General features: G+C 41.2%; 1 protein-coding gene across 1 annotated transcript; it reads right to left on the reverse strand.

The window, feature by feature from the left end:
• Nucleotides 1-1444: 1444 nt before the first annotated feature.
• tnks1bp1 (tankyrase 1 binding protein 1) lies at nucleotides 1445-21769 on the reverse strand. The gene is made up of 10 exons (XM_069510471.1): nucleotides 21469-21769; nucleotides 17961-18974; nucleotides 13207-16108; nucleotides 5127-5239; nucleotides 4340-4418; nucleotides 4051-4195; nucleotides 3788-3924; nucleotides 3511-3698; nucleotides 3314-3399; nucleotides 1445-2358 (listed from the first exon to the last, which is right to left on the reverse strand). The coding sequence occupies exons 2-9, from the start codon at nucleotides 18962-18964 to the stop codon at nucleotides 3324-3326; spliced, it is 4644 nt and encodes a 1547-aa protein (XP_069366572.1). The 5' UTR covers nucleotides 18965-18974; nucleotides 21469-21769; the 3' UTR covers nucleotides 1445-2358; nucleotides 3314-3323.
• Nucleotides 21770-22688: the final 919 nt, after the last annotated feature.

A 22688-nucleotide genomic window follows, 5' to 3' on the forward strand; every position in this document is an offset into this window, starting at 1 on the left:
TTGCCAGCCAAGAGAATGAGCAGGGATCAGTCTCACTCAGCACTATCGGCCCCACCCAGCTATCTTTCTCTGCAGTCTCCCATCTTCTACCTGTTTCTTTAGCTTTCACTTCATCCAGCATCCAAAGCGCTGCATCAGATTTCTTGCTTTCTTATGGTGCCACCCACCAAAACATGAATAATTGTATTGACATCTATTGTAATAGTATTTCAGAAAAGATAATAATCATTGGCCCTGACCACAGCAGGCATACTTCAACCATTTATTGGTCTATTGGTTAGCAATATTAAATCCACAGCCAGAAACCTTGGTATCACATTTGACTCTCAACTAAATCTTGAAGCCTGTGTCAATAACCTTGTTAATCTTATTACGTTCATCTATGAAATAAATCCAAAATCACGTCAGCTCTGTCTTTTCCTGTATTAAAATTGTGTGTTTGTGAGGAACTGTAAATCTTAATTTCTAACCTTTTGTAATTAATGTATTTCTTATTCCTTATCTTAAATGGTAAATGCTCCTCTTATCTGATACAGTATTCTTTACAGTCTTTGCAGGACACATGTATTTATGTGCCAACCTATGACAGGAGAATACAAAATGAACTGAAGTTCTTGCCAGCATCAAAATATTATTGTAGTGTTGAATTTATATAGTCCTGACTCAGTGTTAGATAATGTGTGACTCATCTAACAGGTATAACTCATTGATGTTCCTTCCTCATTTTGCTCATTTCACATCTGATGTGATGAGTGCATCCGCTGGTGCTGCATTCAATCTCAGAAAGACCAGCGCTGACTTTGCTCCTTATTCAACAGCAATTACCAGCACACACCTTTGTCTTCTCTCACCTGGACTACTGAAATGCATTGTTTGAACATACCAGTCCATCCTCAGAGTGTTTCTGCTTCAGCTGGTGCAGAAGCTTTAAACCAACATTTTAACGCACAGGGCACATATCTAATTCTTGCCTCACTTCATCAGCTGCCAGATAAATTTTACTTTTAAAGCTCAGCACAATCTGGCCTCAAGTTATATTGCAGAGCTAATAACTTTCTATATGCTTCAAGACGTAATCTAAGATCTTCCAACCAACACTTGCTAGCAGTTACTAAATCAGGGCTTTTGTGAGGCTCTGGACTTCCTTGCTGATGAGATTAGATTTGCCAGAACTTTAATTATTTTTAAATATTGCTTAAAACGCTTTTTTACATTATCATTCTTATTTTTGTTTTGTGGTGTGTTGTTTTATTCATATGCATTTTGTAAAGCACTCTGTTTAGAAAGGTACTTACATTTTTTTTTATTATATAAGGCCTCTTGTTATATAGGAGTAAGATTTTTCCAGTTGAAAACTGATAAATAGGCCAATGATTCTTAATTCTTCATTTTCACTCATCTATTAAGATGTGCAGGCCAAGTTTCCCATAAAAAACACACTCCATTGCATTTCATAGAAAAAGTTTAATAAAGTTCCCCTCGATTTCCTCTTATCATACGGACAGTTGATCAGAAATGATTACAGCATTGATGACAGTCAATCGTTAACGTTTAAAAAAAGCACTTGCAAATTAATTTCAAGCAGATGAAAACATTTGTTTTTAGATTTTATGAGACACACACTCTGAATCTTCTACAGAATTTCTGAGATTTTCCTCCCAGCTCCCAGCTGATGTTCAGATCAGCTACTGTGCATTTTATTAAAACCAGGGACTGTATCCTTATGTGCTGTGCAACTTTGAAGAGAAGAAAGGCATTCAAGTTGTTAAAAAAAGTAAAAGAAAATCCCTTGACCCTGTTTCTAGTTATATCCTTGATTAATCTATCGTACTGTATGGAAGGAAAAAAGTATCTTAAAGTGCTAGATAGTTTTACATGGGACGATGTGTGATTGGTAAAATAATGCAAAAGGAATTTTATACAATTTCCACGAAATACACACAATTTGCAATCCATCATTTATGTTCAGTAGTTCCTGTATATATAATATAGGGGTGCATGTGTATGATGGTCCTGCTCTGCTGGAGGTCTAGTGTTATCAGTATGTGATGGACTTGCACATTCAGACATGGCTTTTTTTCTAAATTATACTGAGGTGTTCACCCTCCATTGAGCCTCTGTACAACAGTCAATAAAACATAAAACTTGGCATTAACACATCTCAGCCTTGGCACCATTATTTCATTTACAAGATAAAAGTTCTCGAGGGCCTCTATATTCAGAAAACCGTCTGAATGTACCAGTAAAGGCTCACAATAAGGCACTGGAAGTGCAAATGGAGCAATCTTGACAAGATGTCTGTCAGGAGCATCAGCAGCTGAGATGGATTGGTCCTTGCTTAAAGGCTATGGCAGTGTCCTAAAGGCAACAAGAGATACAGAAGGTTCAGAACAAAGTTTAAATGTATTCAGCATTTATCACACAACATAGGTTAGATAGGTTTCTGAATATGAACGTAATCAGTTTCAGCATGGATGGCCCAAGTGGTGCTTAAGTCCACATTGGTCTCCACTAACTATACATCACAGTGACTCATGAGTCTTTCTGACAGCCCTGCAGAAAGGTTCAAACCATTCATTCTCCATTATTACAAACCTATTCAGCTGTCTTTAATTATGACTTAGAGGCAAATTTGTCCTTTTACATAACGCCTTCACTCCTACAGGAACACATTACATAAGCCAAATGTCAAAACCTTCATGCTCACTCCTCATGTATGGCTGATTCTGTTATTAAGTAAGTGCTTCTTACAAAAACCAGCATCAAAGCTCTGCAGATATCAGAAAGTTATTCAAAAGATGTTTCCCCCCCCCCAAAGATCACTGCATCATATTTGAAAGACAAAAAGATAGAAAGAAAAAACACAACTTGATATTATTATATATATTATATTATCATTACCTCCAATGAGGAGGATATGTTTTCATCTGTGAAATTTTGTAGAGGGGTGGCACATGACCCAAGAAAGAACCCATTTAATTTTGGTGCCGATCTGGATCAGGGGACAGATTCATTAATTTCACTTTGTCTATTGTTGTGAGAAAGGGCGTTTTTCAACATTTTCATTGATTTCTCAGAGAATAATTCATGGAAATGAATCGCCTGATATTTATGAGTGTGTGTAAGTTGGCTGCAGATCAAATAAAAATCTAGTGAAATTAAAATGTGTTTTGACTCTTTGACCTTGGTATGTGCCATTCTAGTTTTTTATTAATTCCAACAACAAAAATTAGTAAAGAAAGAATTTAGATTGCCTGTGTCCTTGTATTTTTTTATATATTTTTTTAATTATAACATCTTCCATATGACTCACCTGTGTCTGGCTAAGCCTCACTGTCATGATGACTCAGACGCTTCTTAGACTTCAGTTCTTTCAGCCAGGCAGGAGAAGAGCTGGTACTGAATGACAAACAGAATCCCAATCATCATTTAAATACTTTTTAAAAAAAACAATTTTCTCATCATTAAGGTTTGGATATTTTCCAGTGTGCTGTTGTGCTCTGTTCTTACCCTCCATCAGTGCCGCCCAGGGGTGGCAGCACTCGTGCGGCCCCCGCAAGATGAGCAGCAGAGCGCGGCGAGCGGGAGACTTGTGAGGGTGATGGTGCTGTTTCCTCGCGTTGACCTCCCCTCTCTTCTCTTCCCTTCTTGTCTTCCGTTTCCACTCCTCCTCCAGTTGTTCTTCTTTTTAATTGAGCCTTGGGGAGGAAGTCAAGAGAACTTTACCTCAATGCAAATACTGACATTTTCTATCATGTTTCATTTGGGAAAATAAAGTTAAGCTCACAATCAGGGCTGTAGGGCTCAGACCAGGGAACATGGGGACTCTTTGAGAGGTGGGAGGGGGAGGTAAGGCTTTCTTCGGTTTTGGCTGATCCTCCTCAGAATCTGACTCCCTTTGCTGGAAAGATGCCTCCTTTCCATCTAGAAACAAAAAGAGTCAAACCAGAGAACAATCTATCTGGTGTATGTTGCTTGTTTTCTATGAATTTAAAGAATCAGCTCCAGCTCTCTATGGTGATTAGATAATATTATGGATGCTATAATAACCTGTGGTGTCACAAGCTCTCCAATCCAACATGTCCCTCGGAGTTGGCCCTGAACGGAGCGAGCGTGACGGACGTGATCGAAGTCGCCTCTTTCCCACATTGGCCTTGGATCTCTGTGCGCTGTTGTCGAGGAGTGGAGCGGCACTCTGTACGCCCACACACACACACACACACGCATAATCTAGCTATAAAAAAATTAAATTCTAGAATATATTTTACTATTACTGACCATACCACTATTCGTCACTGCTCTGGTCTCCAGGAGGTTTAAGAAACAAAGAGCAACTAACCTCAGGGAATGAAGACAAATCAGGGGTATCAACATCTTGAGAGGCGACTTCAGGAACTTCGTCAGGGATCAGTGTTGGACTGAAGAAAAAAATGTTTAGGGTCACAGACATAGAAGAGACGGCAAAGTGTATTTTGAATTGTAAACTGAAGTGCTTTCACATTAGGTTTCAGTCATTTGAATCAATTTACAACAAGATGTCACTCCCCCGGGCTTTGGACGTTGTGCTCTTTTAACCACAAGAGGGCACAGGGAGTTCAATTCCTGAAATTCTTGCTGTGACATTTTAATGTGTAACTGCAGTTGGTTATTCTGTCAGAAATAATGTCTCAAAAACAGAAATTGTTTGTTTTACTAGATTGATTATTTTCTGTTTATTGATATCTGAAACAGAATCACACAAGGTTCTAAGGTGAAAAACAAAACAGACCAACTAATGGTTATAAAAAATACTATTGGATTATTTTTCAGATTCACCACCGATCACAGCAGGAAAGCAGAGATAAACATGCCCCTCCGACCTGCACCTCCGGGCTACTTACTTTGAGGTTTAAAATGTCAGGTAGCTAAAGGGCCTCTATTTTTCAGGTGTGTTCAGTTGGAATAAAATAACCACATCATGTGGAGCCACACCCTCAGCACAAGCCACAAAGAATGACACTTAAACCTGTCTGGTCCTGTCTGTCTTCATCAGCATACATGAAAGAAATGAAGCTACTTAAACATACAACACAGACAGTGTTAGTGGTAAGACTTTGTATGATGTTACAGTGCAACCCCTCACTTACCTGTCAGTTTCAGATGTCTGCTCATGGCTGGGACTCAGCTGCTCAGGCTCACTGTCTATCAAAGCATCAGTGTCTTTGTCTTCTCCGTTTAAAGAATAACTGTGAACCTGTGTCTGAGAGGCAGAAAGATTATTCAATTATAGGGAATATGAATAAGAAAACATATTATACAACAGAACCAGGTAAATTGTGAAGGAGCCATTTGATATTGCTGGACAAAATGACTTCATCTCTTCGGATCTACAGCTTTATCATACAAAATCAAATGATGATGTGACATGTGCCTTTTTGCTGAGTAAATCTGCACATGAGAACTTTCACATTGTGGATCTGCGGCAGGGGGAAAATGGGCCGTGTGCTGAGCCAAGATCACTAACTACAGAGAGAGAGAGGACTGAGGACCAGCCAAGCATGCATCTTTTAATGAGCCGGTCACAGAGACTGGGCTGTCCTCAATAAACACTGAGAGCGTGTGTATGCGCGCACACTCACTGGCATACACACCTATGTGCGTCTGCATACAAACACACTCATGCTGTCACGCCCACATGCTGGAACGCATGGGTGGACACACACAGATACACACACACATTCCACACAAAAGCAACTACTGTGCACCTCCTCACAAACATTCCTTTAGACTCTCTTCACATATTCTAGGGGCACATCCCAGTGTTGTTCTCTTGAATATTGTCACCTAGATACAACCCGTATAATCTCATATCCAGCTCATCTCCTTCCTCCGTCCATTTATTACTCAGCATTCACACAGCAGCTTCATTTGCACAATGCCTGTTATCTGGCAGCATTACAGCATGAGTGAATAGGCTTCTAGACATTTTCCTATGACCACAGACTATGTTCAGTTATAGAGGAAAACAAAGTCTGGTCGAACAGAGACACAGTCTATGATGGAGCAATTTCACCATTACCATGCAGGCCCTGCCTTTATCATGGAAGTAAACAGTGCAGCTCATCAAGTTATATCATAATGTATATGTTTTGAACTTATTGTTCAGTCATGTCATGTAGCTCTATCACCTCTCTTTCACTCTGTTCTCAAAGGTTCCTGTTTGGTACTTGTAGAAGTGTGCAGCATGCAACACTGAATGAGCAAGTGTATATCATTCTCAGATACGCGGATTCCAATGAAACAGCTAATCCACGTGTATCAAATCTTGAGAAAAGCAAAATAGTACACGTTAACAGAACAACTGCTCTGATGGACAAGTTCAAGTTCAGTATTTCTCCCCTTTTTGCTATGTTTTGATCCCTATACCAACTCCTGAGGGTAATATTTTTGGCTCAGTTGAACTTTGTTCACCAGTTAATGTCTAACTTTGACTGTCTGCCATTTGCTCCTGGGCAGGTATAATACAGAGGGTTTACCAAAGCATTTTCATCCAGAGGAAAAGAAGTTTCCGGCCGTAGAACCAATACAATGAGCTGAAGGGTGATAAAACCATTGTCATTTAAGCCAATGTTTACATACAAATATCTATTAGTCCAGTGTTTGTCTACCTGTGTACACAGATTCCCAGATATATTCAGATACACAGAGCATTTTGGAAAAAATCTACACACGTGTAGACATGTGTAATGTATGTTAAAACCCTACACCACAAAAAACCTGCACCTGTAAGCTGTAATGATGGGTCTGTAAAGTATGTGCTCATGAGGGCAGAGGATGTGCAAGTCAAGACAGAGTCGGCTCTTCATTACAGTTTACCTGCATAACATGTGGTGGTTGAGAGCTTGTTTATGTTGGAGTGTGGAGAGGATAAGATGCAAAAGATGCCACAAGCACAACTAACAGAGACTCCAATGCAACAGATGAAACTAAACAACAAAACCTCACCTCCAAAGGAAAATGATGGGTCGTCTAATTAAGAGGGAAAGTAGCCTGCAGGTTGTTTTCTCTTTTTGATGTCTCTTGTGAATGCACACCCACATATAAACAGAGACAGACAGACTCACACTCACATGCTGGACGAACCCACAGCTAACACCTGAGAAATACTGAGAGTCAGAGAGAGAGATGTCCTAAATATGAACTGTGTGTGACACAGTTGGTACCAAAATAGTTGACTAATCTACAGCAAGGAATTGAAATAAACAAATTCTGCTATCATCAGTATATACCTGGTTGACTGACTGAACAAAGTGTTCAACTATGAAAGCTATTTCATCGTGAGGTCTGTTGTAATTCTTGTGCTTCATATTGACACCTATTTAAAGCCTGCAACAAGCAATACTATTAAGCTAAATCATTCATACTCTATCTAGCCATCATCTGCACCACAGTCTGCATGTCTAACTCCACACACAACATGAACGCACAAACTCCATACACAATGCAGAGGAGCTAAGTTGGGATTCAAACCGGAAACTTTCTTGCCGTGAAGCTATTCTTCTTATATATTAAAAGTAATATTACAATGTAAAAATCGAATGAACTGGGTAATGGGTAATCTAATGTAATGGTTACAACTGCAATGGTATATAGTGAGATGAGTTTCTGTGAAGACAAAGAACTTAAATGAAAGTGTGAAGAAAAGCCAGTTGCAGACACACACCGCACAGACATAAACGCTTGTCTAAGTGTGTCAGTCTCCGTTACGATCCTCTGCTTTATCTCAGACAACATGGACAAAGAGGAAAAGGACATGTACTGATAAAACTCTGACGTTTTCAGATAATTATCCTTCATGAAACAGATGGCCACTGACTGCTGCTCTTCCTCTTCACATTTGCATGTTCATCTATTGACACATGGGTGTGAAAATATTAGACCAGGGGATGATTTAAATGGTACAAATGCAGTGAACTCAGGCTTTAAAAACTGCTACGTTCATTATCATTGCATTTGTAATGTAAATGAAATTTAGCTCATCAAGGTAAAATATCATTTTGATTAAACAGCAGATTATAATTAGACTTGACCTTGATGCAGAGCATTTTAAAAGCATTCATTGCCATCTACTGGGTTAATGCATCAGCTCTTACAGAGCAGGTTTCAGTGGTTCTCCTCTGCAGACTTTGACGACTTCTGACGGAGAAGCGATGCAGGGATCTCCTGCTACGTCTGGCGAAGCTACGGAGCGGTGACACGGCCCTCTGAAACCTTCCTCCTCCATCTCCACCTTCTTCGTCTTTATCCTCATCTTCCTCCTCCTGCTTCTCCTCAGTGTTGCTCCACACCAGATCCAGAGCCTCTTGTAAGGAGCGCCGGACGTTGCCCACCCAGCCCGCCACCTGCAGCTGGGCGGCTGACAGTTTCCCTCCAAAGTACTGCATGGTTGTAACGCTCACACAGCTGGTCGTCCAAGCACTAGGGTCACCATGGAAACTGGGCCACCAAAGGAATTGAATTTCAGCTTTGAAGGGATTTTTTTGAGTGAGTCAAAAAGCTGGATGTGTGATATGGCTTTCAGTTGTCATTTTCAGGCAGCAGACATTAAAGAAAACTCAAACTGTCTTCTGCAGAAAGACAGATTCTGACCTCATACAAAGCAGGAAATAGTCCTTCTTCCATTTGAGCGGTGCCCATCGTCTCTTTCCATATTTTGATGGTTCAGGTCACACAACCTTCCTGGAACAGTCTATTATTTGTTGCCAGGAAAGAAGTAAATAGTATGACCAGCCATGTGTTTGCTCTGGGACGACACCACTCGACTGCAGCATTCACAATGATGGATATGACATCCAAAACAGCAGCGCCCAAAAGATAGACTTTCCCATCGTCACATCACATTATTATCCACACTGACAGAAGTGTCAATAAAAAAAACTTTCACTGCAACTATGTGAAAAAAGGAAAGCAGCTTTTCAGACTTTTTTCAAAATATTCCAAGCATTACCTCTTTTCTTTTTTAGCTGAGACTTCTTCTGCAACAGCCAAGCCTGTTTGCTTGTGTACCTACATCCCAGTTCACATCGCAACTCCGTTCTCCATTTAGAAAAAAAAGGAAAAGCAGTGTGGGAAATATCTGCTTCCCCAAACATCCAAAGCCACGCACAGAGAGGTAGATCAGCCCTTTTTATCTCCTCGAGACCAGACTGATTCCAGGCAACATCTGATCACAGTAAAGCGGTCTGTGCTCGGATGTGGAAAAATCCCAGGGGGAAGGAAGGTGTGGTAAGTGGGGCCAAGGTGTTTTCTGTACCTGCCACCACTGCTCTCTTCCCGTAGTTACATGCGAGTAATGAATAAGGTAGGTCTTTGTGAGAGGAGAGGGAGGAGAGGACAGCAGAAAACAGGCAGACTTCTGGAAAGTTGAGAGAAAGTTTGAGCAACATGCAGCACGGGATAGATGAGCGACATGATGAACAGTGGACATGTGCACTTTCTTGTCCGTGGTTTGGCCCAACCTCTTTGTGTGTACGTCTGCCAGAAAAGTGTGTGTATGTGTGAGTGATTGTGCAGGGGGGTGACAGGCTCTCTCTCAAAATAGGGTGGAGGGATTGAGTAGAGAGAAAGAGAGGAGATAGGGGCACCATGTATGGTCATTCTGACACGCTTCCCTGTTGGACACATCCAAATGAGGACATGATAACCACATAGCACCTAGGCCCTACTTACTATAACATCCTTCCATCTTTCCATCCGTCCATCAATCTGTCTGTCTTTCAGTCTGTCAGTGAAAGAGAGTGCACGGTCTTCTGCACAGCCCGTGTTTGCCCAGTAAACATTTACCTCCTTCTGCTGAGTCAAATTGCTTTTCTCTGCCACACAATAATGTTTCCTTGTTTTTCTTGCACCATAGAAATGATACATTTTATTTATCAAACAATGGAAACCATTCAGTTTAGTATTATGGCGGCCATATTATAGCAACGTAAGGTGCTCTGCATGAGATAAACTACAGGAAGGGGGCATGACGAAGAGCAATTTGTAAGAGCAGCAGCACCACTCAGTGGTTAAAACAAGGAAGCACAGCCAAGACCAACGCTTCACTACTAACAGCCTTATGACGTGGAAGTGGCTATGCACAATGCCCCTTTGCAGTAGCTCTCTGGTTACGTGGGTTATGATTTGTTTATTTAAGTGTGTGTGCTGCAAACAGAACGATGATAACACAAAGACACGCACACATACTGTGCATACACACAGTTCAGGGCTCCAGGATTCGTTGCTTTCATTAACTCTGCAAAAATGCTGCATGTTCAAACAGGTGCTTGACTGATCTGTCTTGACTGGCACGGCCCTGTCATCTGCCCAGTCACTTTGATGTGCAACCACAAGCCTTCTGTTACTTCACCACAATTTTTATCTATCTTTTCATGGTGATCAAACTTCCGCCATCAGAATTCCAATGTTTATTTCTCTTTTTTTTGTTTTAAATGTTTTTTAATTTTTGTACTTGACAATAAACTTAACTTTGTGTTTAGGCCATTTGTAGTTTGGTTTAAGCCTCTTCCTCTAATATATACAACAAGGCTAAAATGTCACAGTAACAAGTGTTACACTCCCTACTGATAATAGGGAGACTGATTCAGGCAATGGAGCGATGACATTGATTTGTGGATCCACCCAGAGTTTAGTTCAGATATGGTTTAATGACTGCAGCTGCAATAACACTGTAATGAGCCTTTGAATGAGATTTCGCTCAAGCAGAAAATGAAGTTTATGTTAGAAACTCTTACTATTCAAATATTTTATTAAATAAAGACTCTTTTAAGTTTTTGGAAAATATGTTATTAGCTCTGATAAAAAGGTCTCGAATTTGTAAGATTAAAGATTTACTGAAGTGGTCACTGTTATCAGTCTACTGACTATTAACCTCACAACTATAGACTTAAAGTGAACTACAATTCAGGACTGAATGTTGTAATGGATGTGAAATTAAAAAAATTCACATTACTGAGAGGAAGGAATCTTTCCTCTTGTCATGAAAACAGATAAGGATTGTTAAAGATCAGTACCACTCTCAGGTTCGTGCACCAAATCTTAAGCAGCCAGTTGGCTTAGCTTAGCTTCAAGACTGAAAACAGGTGGAAACATCTAGCCTGGCTCTATCTAAAAGCAAAAAAAAGACATTTTAAGGTCACTGATAAACACGATACAGCTTGTTTGACTAGTCTGAAATCCAGCACACAACTCCCACACAAGCAGTAGAGGATTTTAACAGCTTGTTTTTTGTATGAATAAAAAAAAAGAAAAAAAGAAAAAAACTGAAGACAGAGCAGAGGTAGCTGTTTCCCCTATTTCAAGTCTGCTAAGCTAACCAGCTGATAGCTGCAGGTTCAAATCATAGACTGTATATAAAGATGGTGAACATGACAGATCCACAAAAGTGAAGTAAAAGTTTTTTGATCTAGTGGGTGGCTACAGCACAGGTCATAAATCCTTAGTGTTAGTGGATGTCAAAATCGAACCAATGTCAATAAAAATCAATTCTCAAAGATGGTTGCTGTCAATTTAGTTAGTTCTTATTACATGATGTATATCATGTGCTAATTATTCAGGCTTTTAACAGCTATTTGATGCTCTATAAGCATCATGGTTGACTGAGACGAGCTTGTGTATTGGTGGGACCTCGCTATAGCGTAGACTCTGGCTCCAAATGCACAAAATGGCTGTGTCTTAGTGCAAACAACTTCAAAAAAATAAATCTATAACATAGAAGCTGGAACTCTCACAGAGGAGGCAAATTGCTGAGCTGGCTCTGCAATTCATTGCAAAACCACTTGTGCTTGCAAGGTAACATTTCTGTATGCAGAGAGGAGGAGATAAATGCCTGTATGAAATAATGCCTTCCTCCTTACAAGAAGAAATGAAAGTGAAAATTGTTGATAGAAATTCGGATGAAGTCATAACCTCATGTTCTGTTTCATTTGTGGTTATCATAACCTCCCTCCTACATTAATCACACATCGGCAGACATAGAGTTCATACAGTTTGATGTACTGTTGCAAATGGATGGAAAATCCATATGATTCATTGGGATCGGGGAAATAAGGGACTCCTGAGGTGTTTAGTTTGTCCAGTTTGGACGACTGTAAAAAACATGGCGGCCTCCACGAAGAGGACCCCCCTCCATGTAAATATAAAGTTTTTACATATAAAGGGCCCATTCTAGGGTAAAGAAAACAACAATTCATTCAATTTAGATGAGACAGGCTAGTGAAAACATCACTAGGATTATTTTATATTCAGTTTCTGCCAAAAATCAACTAAATCTTACACACTGAACCTTTAAAACACTATAGACTGACATGTGGTACACAGATTTGGATTTGCTTGCTTTTTTCACTCACTGTCACACCTACACACACACACACACACAACCGAACACACATTTTCCAGGGACAGTGAAACTAAAACCTTATCCCTAACCTTAACCAAGAGAAAGTCATATCTAACCCATGCCTAACCAAAATTCATATTTGACCCTGAACCTTAACCAGGACTTCAGAAATTACTGCACGGCACAACAAAAAGACAAATGGTTACAATGCAAAAGGGAGTTGTTAGCGGCGACTTATAAGACGACAGTCTCAGACAACATTTTTTCCTCAAGCAATTCACTCCAGAGCCTTGGGGCCCGGATGGATGACGCTCTGTCTTGTCAAGTTTTCAGCCTGGATTCAGCAAGAGACAGCAGACAGGCAAGTGCCTGAAGACTGCAAGCTGCACAGAGGTAATGGGCGACTGAAAGATCTGAATTATACCCTGGGGCCAGGCCATGAGGAGCCCTAAAAGTAATCAATACAATTTTAAAACCCTAAAACAAACTGGGAGCCAATGTAAAAACTTTAAGATAGGTGTGATGGGATCATATCTCTAAGTCCTATTAGTGCACACACACATTCACACACAGAGACACATTCTGACATGAAACTTAATTAGGCCAAAGCAAGTATAACAAGTATGATAAGTATGAGGTGAGGTGAGGTTTGTGTGTGTGTGTGTGTGTGTGTGTGTGTGTGTGAGATTGGCAGGTTGATATGATTCAGTGGTGAAATAATCATGTTTACGTGTACACTCCTGTCTCTGCTCTTTTAACCTCACACTATGAATCTGGCATTTAACTTCCTGGTGTATGGTTTGTTGCATTTCAAGTGAAAAAGTATTTACCTTCTGCTCTTCTTCTTCTTCTGATTCATCCATCTCCTCCTCTTCCTCCATCTCCTTCTCCTCCTCTTCCTCCACCTGTACTGAGATGAGCTGTCCCTCCTCTGGCCTCTCCTCCACTTCCTCCTTCTCCTCTGCTTTCTCCACAGGTGGAGGAGGCTCTGGGCTGTCTAGTTTTGCAACATGCTTGGGTGCGTAGTTTTCCTGAGGGGATACACTCAGGGGCATCAGCACCTCCAGCTCTTCTCTTCTATCCACAGGACTGGTTGTCCAGCTGTGGACGACTGGACTACTAGTTTCTGCTTTGGCCTGAGAGCCCCATCTCTTCGGCTTGACTGAAAAATCGTCAAAATCCACTTCGATCTGAGGCTTCCTGACGGAGAAGTCATCGTACACAACTTTGATGGGACTCTCAGCGGTCTCGGAGTGGTCTCCCTTTGACTTCGGAGGGACATCTTCAGAGTCAAAGCTGATCAAATCTGCTGCACTCCTTCCCTCCCTTTCTCTTTCTTTATACATTCTCAACTTCTCCTCCAGTTCTTTCTCTCGCTTCATTTCCAATTCCTCCTGCATTTTTCTCTCCACCTCCACCAATCTTTCCCTCTCCGTCTGTCGCACCCTCTCCTCCTCCCTTCTCTCCTCCTCTCTCTGTTTTTCTATTTGCTTCATCTCCATCTCTCGCTCTCTTTCCTGCTGCATTCTCCTCTCTAACTCCCTTCTTTTTCTCTCCTCTTCCTCCTGTCTCTGTCTTTCCCTCAGCCTCTCTTCCTCTTCCAGCCTCCTTTGCCTCTCTCTCTCTCTTTCCTCAGCCTCCCCTCTTAGTCTTTCTTTCTCTCTCTCCTCTTGTTTCAGTCTTTCCTCTATCTGCCTCGCTCTCTCTCTGTCCTCCTCTTTCTGTCTCTGCCACATCAACTCCCTTTCTCTCTCCCTCTCTCTTTCCTCAGCCTCTGCTCTAAGTCTTTCTTTCTCTCTCTCCTCTTGTTTCAGTCTTTCCTCTATCTGCCTCACTCTCTCTCTGTCCTCCTCTTTCTGTCTCTGCCACATCAACTCCCTTTCCCTCTCCCTCTCTCTTTCCTCAGCCTCCTCTCTTAGTCTTTCTTTCTCTCTCTCCTCTTGTTTCAGTCTTTCCTCTATCTGCCTCACTCTCTCTCTGTCCTCCTCTTTCTGTCTCTGCCACATCAACTCCTTTTCTCTCTCCCTCTCTCTTTCCTCAGCCTCCTCTCTTAGTCTTTCTTTCTCCCTCTCCTCTTGTTTCAGTCTTTCCTCTATCTGCCTCGCTCTCTCTCTGTCCTCCTCTTTCTGTCTCTGCAACATCAACGCCAATTCCTTTTCTCTCTCCCTCTCTCTTTCCTCAGCCTCCTCTCTTAGTCTTTCTTTCTCCCTCTTCTCTTGTTTAAGTCTTTCCTCTTTCTGCCTCGCTCTCTCTCTTTCCTCCTCTTTCTGTCTCTGCAACATCAACGCCAATTCCTTTTCTCTCTCCCTCTCTCTTTCCTCAGCCTCCTCTTTCAATCTTTCTTTCTCCCTCTCCTCTTGTTGCAGTATTTCCTCTTTCTGCCTCGCTCTCTCTCTTTCCTCCTCTTTCTGTCTCTGCAACATCAACACCAATTCCTTTTCTCTCTCCCTCTCTCTTTCCTCAGCCTCCTCTTTCAATCTTTCTTTCTCCCTCTCCTCTTGTTGCAGTCTTTCCTCTTTCTGCCTCGCTCTCTCTCTGTCCTCCTCTTTCTGTCTCTGCCACATCAAATTGTTTTCTCTCTCTCTCTCTTCTTTTTCTTCTTCTCCAAAACTCTCTGTTCGTTTCACCCACTCTTTTTCCCACACCTCCTCTCTTTGTTTCCTTTTATTAATTTCCTTCTCTCTCAGTTCCACCTCTAATTTGTGTTCCTCATGTTCATGAATCGGTCTCTCCTGCTCCTCCCTCAGCCTCTGTCTTTCTCTTTCCTCCCTCTGTCTCTCCTCTTTCCTCTTCTCCTCCCTCGGTTTCTCTCTTTCCCTCTCCTCCTGATCCAGCTTTAGTCTCTCTTCCTTCTGCTTTGCTTTCTCTCTTTCCTCCTCTCTATGTCTCTTCAACAAAATCTCCACCTGTCTTTCCCTTTCCCTTTCTTCCTCTCGAAGCCTCTCCCTTTCGTGTTCCTCTTGTCTTAACATTTCCATCTCCCACTCCTCTTTCCGCTGTCTCTCCATCTCCTCCTCCTTCAACCTCTCTCTTTCCCTTTCCTCCTCTCTGCGTTTTTCCTCTTCCCTCTGCCTCAAGGTTTCTTTCTCCTTCTCTTCTCGTTTATGCTCCTCTTCTAACTTAAGTCTTGCCTGTTTGTTCTCCTCTGCTCTCCGTTTTTCAAACTCCAAATGTTTCAGTCGCTCCTCTTCTTGTTTTTGCATCTCCTGATTCTTCCTCTGAAGACTTCCCACTCGTCTGTAGACGGGCAACGAAACAGGAGTTTCCTCCTCAGCTTTATCCTCAGGAGTTTCTTCTTCTTCTGAGCTGGACTCCGATGCTGAGCCCAGGATCAGTGGAGGCCCACCGTCGTCTCGCTCCACGATACCAAAGCGAACAGAGCGGCGCTTGACGTTGTCTCTCTTTAGAGGGCGCTGGCCACTTTCGGTTGCTGAGTCTCCCTCATCGGTAGCTGTTTGCGTTGCAGATAGGCTTCGACTACGGAGTCGAACGTCGCCATCGGTTAATTTCTGCTCGTCCTCGCCAGGTTTCTCGCTTGAGCTATTCACAGACTTATTTTCTGTAGAAATATCTTTAGGTGTTTCCACTGGGGACTGTGAGGGAGGTTCAGCTGAGGAGACTTTTGGAAGTGGATTCACATCCTGTGTAGACGACAATCTGGTCACGGCAGGTTTCTCATGTGGTGGCGTTTTGGGTATTTTCTCTGCAGTTGGAGCAGCCACTGGCTCAAAGCTGGAAAAGAGACAGAAATCATCAGTTGTTCTCAATTAAAATTAGTTAAATGAACCTGCTTGGCAGTGGTAATTCATGTCATTTCATCTAAGCATATACCATGACCATGACAGAGGAAAGGAAGATTTCAGCATTTAGGCAAATAAACTTGTTCGCTATATTTCTACGAGTTTGATTTAAAGACTTGTGTCTTTAAATGTGAAGCTTGAGCCAGACAGCTGTTGAGCTATTCCTTCAAAGGACTGGTTTGCCCCAATGCATAACAAACTAAAACAATTTATTTCTCTTTCATTTTTCACTGTTTTGGTTTTATTTGCCATGTTTTGTGAAATGTATGCCTAATGTGTTTCCTTGTCCCTCATCAATAAGATGTTTTTTTGTTTTTTTTAAGTTTTAAAAAAGAAACTGAATCTCTGTTACTCTGGATTTTCCACAGAATTAGCTGTCATGATGTTTCATAGCTTTGTTTGCTTTGAGTAGAAAATAGTTCCAGAAAAATGTTAGCAGTGAAACCTCTTCAAAACAGAGAGGAATGTGTTTCTGTATAGACGTGCTGCTGCTTTTGTTTCTGGATGGATGGATCATCCTTATAACCCCAGAGGGTTCAATAAAATTGAAGTCAACTCCCATGCGCAAATTACAGGAAAAATAGGCCAAACTAATTAATACAGAACATATATACAAAGACTTCGATTTCTGTGAGCAGAACAAACAAAGTTCACAACCACTTTAGTTAGAACAGCAGCAGAAAACTCAGAGATGGATATGACAAAACCTGACATCATGGGAATATTAAAATCCTTTACTAAAGTAACAGTAGTAACAGCGCAGTAAAGATATTTCATTGCATATATACATACAAAAAGTAAAAGTACTCATTAGTAAATAAAAACACTTGTGAGTGTTACTACATATAATTTAATTGATGTATAGAAAGTAGTATTGTATGTGTAAGTAGCATTCTGGTTGATGTGGAGTGTATTTTAGGACTGCAACTGAACATCATAGTCGAAACTAATTGATTTGAAATTGCATTTCTCAATCACAGAAGGTTAAAAACAAAAGACATTATAAAACAGGGGAAAACGATCACAATGTCTTAAAATGTCTGTTTTTTATCTAAGCCCAAAAAAATTCAACTAGCCACAAATGTAAGACAAAGAAAAGAGGCAAATACTCACATCTAACCATCAACTGTTATTTTTGTTTGAAAAATAGATTTATAATCATATATCATCTTGATAGTTGTAGATTCATTTTAAGTTGTTTAGCTAATCTAGGTATTGATTCAACTAATCACTGAGGCTCTATTATTTTTAACTATTACATGAACTGTTATTTCTTATATTATTTTTAACAATGCATCGTATTTTAGAAATTCATCATTTGTCTTGGATGGAAAAGTCATTATCTGGAAAATATAAGCAGCTAAAGCTGTAATTGAGTGAAAACTACAACATTCCCCTCTAAGTTTCCTCTTTAGTGAAGAAGAATAAAGAAGTATATTAAATTTTTACTCACATACATTACTTGAGAAAATTTGAACATTCAACCGTCATGTGTGCTGATAGAAGGTTGTACAGCTAATCTTAAAATTCATAATGTGAGCCAAGGTGGCCGTGTTTGCTCTCTTATCTAAACTATTTTATTTGAGGACATAAATCTGGCTGCAATCTTGATATTATTAGCAACGTTATTCATTTACCATGTCCACACATGTGGATTACGTAAACAAAAACTGAGAAGAACATATAAAACACGTGAAGCATGAACACTAACCATAAATTAAACTTCTTGATTGGTTGCACTTTGAAGAGAAGAACTCGTGACTGATGAAAAGAAGGTCACTTACCTACGAGAGCGAGGTCGAGGTACAACCTGAGGATTCCCCTCCGTCTTGTCACCCTCAGAATTTGTTTCCGCCGCCCAGTGTTTGATTCGCTCCTTTACGCCCCCCCCTGTACTGGTCACGATGTCAGGCTCCTCTTTCTTTGTCATGACCTCTGGCCTCTGTGAGGAGTCAAACAGAAGACTGATTCTGCGTTTAATACTTCCTCCTCCGTTATAATCTTCCGTCAGTCCTCCTTCATCAGTCTCTCTGCTTGATGGCTCTGTTGTCTGGTTCTGCTCTACGTTGGAGGACGCTGGTTTGTTTGAATCATCTTTGCTGGTGCTCTTAGATATGGTTATCGTTGGCTGGGGAGGCAGGGGTGCACCACCTGACTGAAACTTTGAAGTGAGCTTCGTGGGAAGACTCTTCCTGGGGCCGCCCCATCGATATGCTGAATTTGCCGAAGAGGAAGCGTCTCTCCCTGATTCTTCAGGCTTCTGAGTTTGATCTTCTTTCTTTTTCTCATCTTTCTGTTCTAAGTTAGTAACAAGATCAGTGGATGCATTGTGGTTTGATTGGATGATATCGTCTTTCTTCAGTGGCTCGGACGTGGGTGTATCTTTGGGTGGAACAGGTTGTGAGGCAGGATCGGATTTTCTTGGAGCTACATTAGAATCAGGAGTATCTTCAGCACGTGGGCTTGGTTTACCTTCTTTGGTAGTTTTTGGTTTATCATTCCTGTTCACAGAGCTGGGTCTGGAGCCAGAGGCAGTGGTTTGCTGAGGAGGTTTATGAGCGTGGGCGGTCGGAGTCAGTTTGGAGACATCTGCAGCTTCAGATTTTCCAGTTTGGTTCTTTGTTGACTTAACAGTTCTGGTGGGGACCGTCGTTGGAGCGTGGATGGAGCGAATGGAAGTGTTCTTCTGCAGGGAGAAGGGCTTAGGAGCAAGCCGAGGTTTGGGGGCCAGACCCGGCTTTGGGTTTGAGGTGTGTCCAGTCTGGGAAGTCTCCAGGTAGCGCTCCATAACTGAATCGCTGAAAGCAGAAGAAGAGAGGAGACGTTTACATAAAGCAAACTGCAGAATCAACACTGAAAAATATTACCACTCTGAGCTGAGACACACCAGCTGGTTGTGTTGTTCCAACAAAGAGAGGATAAGTCTGGTCTGTCTAGATTTTTGAAAGCACTTTCCACCTTCAAGAGCAAAGAGAACCCAGTCGATAACACTGAACACACACCAGAAACCATGACATGCCTTTCTGCTGCAATCACCTGTACTGTCTTACTTAGCTTCCTTATTTAGGTTCATACTTTTAATGATAAAAAGGTATTAACAATTATGTACTTCTGTTTAAGAAAATCTAAATCATTCACACCATTTAAATCACCTCCATAAAGACCTGTTGCCACTGGTCAAAAAACCCACTAACGCCCGACATCTAGCTTTTGTCTGGGATTGGAATGGATACAATCAGCATTCACTCCCGGGTCAAATGACTCTGCAGAAGACACAGGTTTTAATCAGCTCCTGCTCCGATCAGCAGAGATGGAAACGTGACACCCGGATGAACACGCTAATTTGCAAAGACAGCGAGGTGAGGTGCATTTGTGACGTCAAACAGGACGCAGCAGGGCAAAAAATAGAAAGGGGAACTCCTCTTCTGGCAATGGGAAAGGAGTCAATCTGCTTTTTTAGAGGGTAACCTGTATTTAAAAAACCTGTGTGTACCCACTTCTTTAGGTGTAAAAGAGGAGTAACAATCAAGTTCTGACATGTCGCTTTCACTTTCGTAAGGCTGGGGCATAATTATAATGTTACAAGTACCATCTGAAGGGTCGTCTTCACTGAGGAAGTCCAAAAACCCACAAAAACAACTCAAAGAGCAATGAGGAATAACACATAAAATACTAAATACCAAATCTGAACCTAAAGCTCCATTAAAGCCTGATCCATTTATCAGTCGACCGGTTATATCTGCAGGTTATTAACCTTCTGTCAGTGATATCTGATAATTTCATCGTTGCTTCATCAAGCTACCAACCAGTAAATAATTTATAGAGCAGCAGTAATTATTATTTCCACTGATGATTTTTCCATTATAGATCCTGACGATTGTTTTCTCTCGTCACAATTTTTTTCCTCTTTTTGTTTTGTCCGGCCACATCTGATATCTGGATTAGTATCAACCCAATATTCACATTTCAGTTGCTTTAAAAAAGTTGAGATTTTTAGTTATCAGAATAGCAGCAGTACATTTATAGCCAAAGTATGTAAATATAGAAAGACTGCTAAAGAAAAGTGTGACATTAAGATGGAATATGAATTTGACAGTTTTTTTTCATCCACACTGAATGAAAAAATGAAAAGCAACTAAAACAAGCAGGTGACGTGTTGTCAGAGGCTAAAATATGTCTGATGAGTCATTGCACGTCCACAACATGACCCTAACCCTAATGACAGTCACATCGGACTGAACTGAACCCACTGATCAGGTTCAAACATCTCAAGAGTAACTTTCACTAAAAAGGCCCAAAGTCACAGCTGGTGTGAGGAAGATAACAAGAAGGTTTCGATAATCTAAAACACTGAATACCGGAGGCGCTGCTGCGATCAGCACTCATCTGGTTTGACCTGAAAGACTTTTGCACAAACCAGTAGCTCCACGCCCAACACTGTAATAATGTACAACACTCAATGTGTCAGCAATAAGCTCAGTATGAACACAGCTGCCGGGCATGTAGACGCTCTGGATGCACTGTGAAGAAAGCTTAGGCAGTTCTTGCATGTGTCATGTGTTCATTAAGTCTTTTTCCTCATTGCACAAACACACAGTCCGCCTGTGGGTTTGCATGATATTGTGTAATGGGATCAGACTAGGTGAAAACAACCCAGTGAGGGAGTGTTGCAGGGTTTTGAGGATGTGTTCAGGATCTGTGTTTTCCTCAGGAATAAACAGTGTCTGACAGGCAGAGCTGCAGCTGACAGATGGTTTCTTCTTGCTTATTTAGGCCGCAGTCATGGACCCACAGCTCCCACACTGTAAACTCTCTTTATCTGTGTTTGCCTTCAGAGGCTGTTCCCCCTGCCAAGGCTTCATATGGATACCACACGGTTGATCCCGCACTGCTGTGAGAGGTGCTAATAATGTCTGATCTGTGGAGTCTCCGTCACTGAAACACCGTGATGTGAGGACGGGTAGTTTTCATTAAAGAGTGAGATGAGGTTTTATTTTCCAACTCGATCCATGTGTTTGACTGGGAGTTTTTAATAAGTCACCAATAAACGCGTCAACGATGAACTCCCTGTCGCTGAACCAGCAGCACCGCGTCCTCTGGACAACCCGATAAACGAAAGTAACTTTGCACTGAATAGTTGAAGCTCGGTTACACGTCTTGTCTGTGAGATCACGCGTAAAGTCAAACTTGTTCCTGTAACGCAGCGGAGAGTGTGTGCACCTGCTCTTCAGGTCGGCTTCCCCCCCACGATCTGTGGACATCAAGTTGTTGTGTTGTTATTGACGTGTTTACCTTCAGTCGTCACGCGGGCATACGGCTTGAGGAGGGAAGCGGGAAGAAGTTAGAAAAATGTTTCCGCGATGGTTTCTTCTCCCGCTGAGCTGTTGTCACACTCTTCTCCCGCAGCTCATTCACACAGAGTGAGACGCTCCCACACACACACACAGACACACACACACAGACACACACACACACACACACACACACACACACACACACACACACACACACATCAGACACTCCCTCTCTGTGATACACGGCAGCAGAGCCAGGCTGCTGCTGCTGCGAGGTCAAGCTACACACACACACAGACAAGGAGAGACAGGAAGTGTTTCCCAAAGCAATGTTCAGGGATATAGAACATGTGAATCATGTTTGGCTATGATTCTATGATTCTTAACTACTTTTGCTTATTCTCGCTGAATCTCTTGTATCTCAACTTTTCTTTCACTATTTGTATTCTTCTTCTTTTCCCTCTCTTAAAATCATCTCAGCCATTCTGAATCAGAATCTGAATCCTTTGTTGTCAATGTTCAATTGTCACCAACAGTGAAAATTGTTTCAGCAGCTCTTCTTGTTACAGCAGCATTTATCTGACTTTTAGAAATCAGAACAAGAATCAAGAGGTAAAATCTAAATGTACATTTTTTATAAAAACACAGCGAAAGAAAATAAACATAAGTAAAGTGTAACAGCGTGATTTGCACAAAAGGTGAAAGACGAAAGGTGCGGAAGGGTACAACAGTGCAATTTTTACAGTAGGACAGTCCACCTGAGTATTAGTGCATAATATTTTTGTGCAAAATTACAGCGTTCAGAAAAAAAGTCACAGTGAATGTTTTATCGTTGGGTAGACTGTGAGTGTGTGTGTATGTGTGTGTGTGTGTGTGTGTGTGTGTGTTGTTTAAATCTGTTCTATCATATACATTAGTCTATTTATTTGTCAACACTAATCTGTGTGCGTTAGACTCAATTGCTTTTAGTTGTTTTTAATTGTGTCTTTTCTTTGCCCTTGTTGTTTTATTGTCTTATTATGAAGTTGTCAATCATAAATGAAGCACCTTGAGCTGCATTAACTTGCGTGAAAGGTGCAGTATAAATAATGTTTGATTGATTGATTGCCATTTCATTTACAGTCTCCAAAACTACAATTACAACCACGTGATACAATTAGTGCTTTGGTTGAATTTGGTGCAGAGTGAAATTTGAAAATATCTACATCGAGCATTGAA

Source organism: Paralichthys olivaceus, chromosome 2 (assembly GCF_024713975.1).
Source record: "Paralichthys olivaceus isolate ysfri-2021 chromosome 2, ASM2471397v2, whole genome shotgun sequence".
NCBI classification, from domain to species: Eukaryota; Metazoa; Chordata; class Actinopteri; order Pleuronectiformes; family Paralichthyidae; genus Paralichthys; species Paralichthys olivaceus.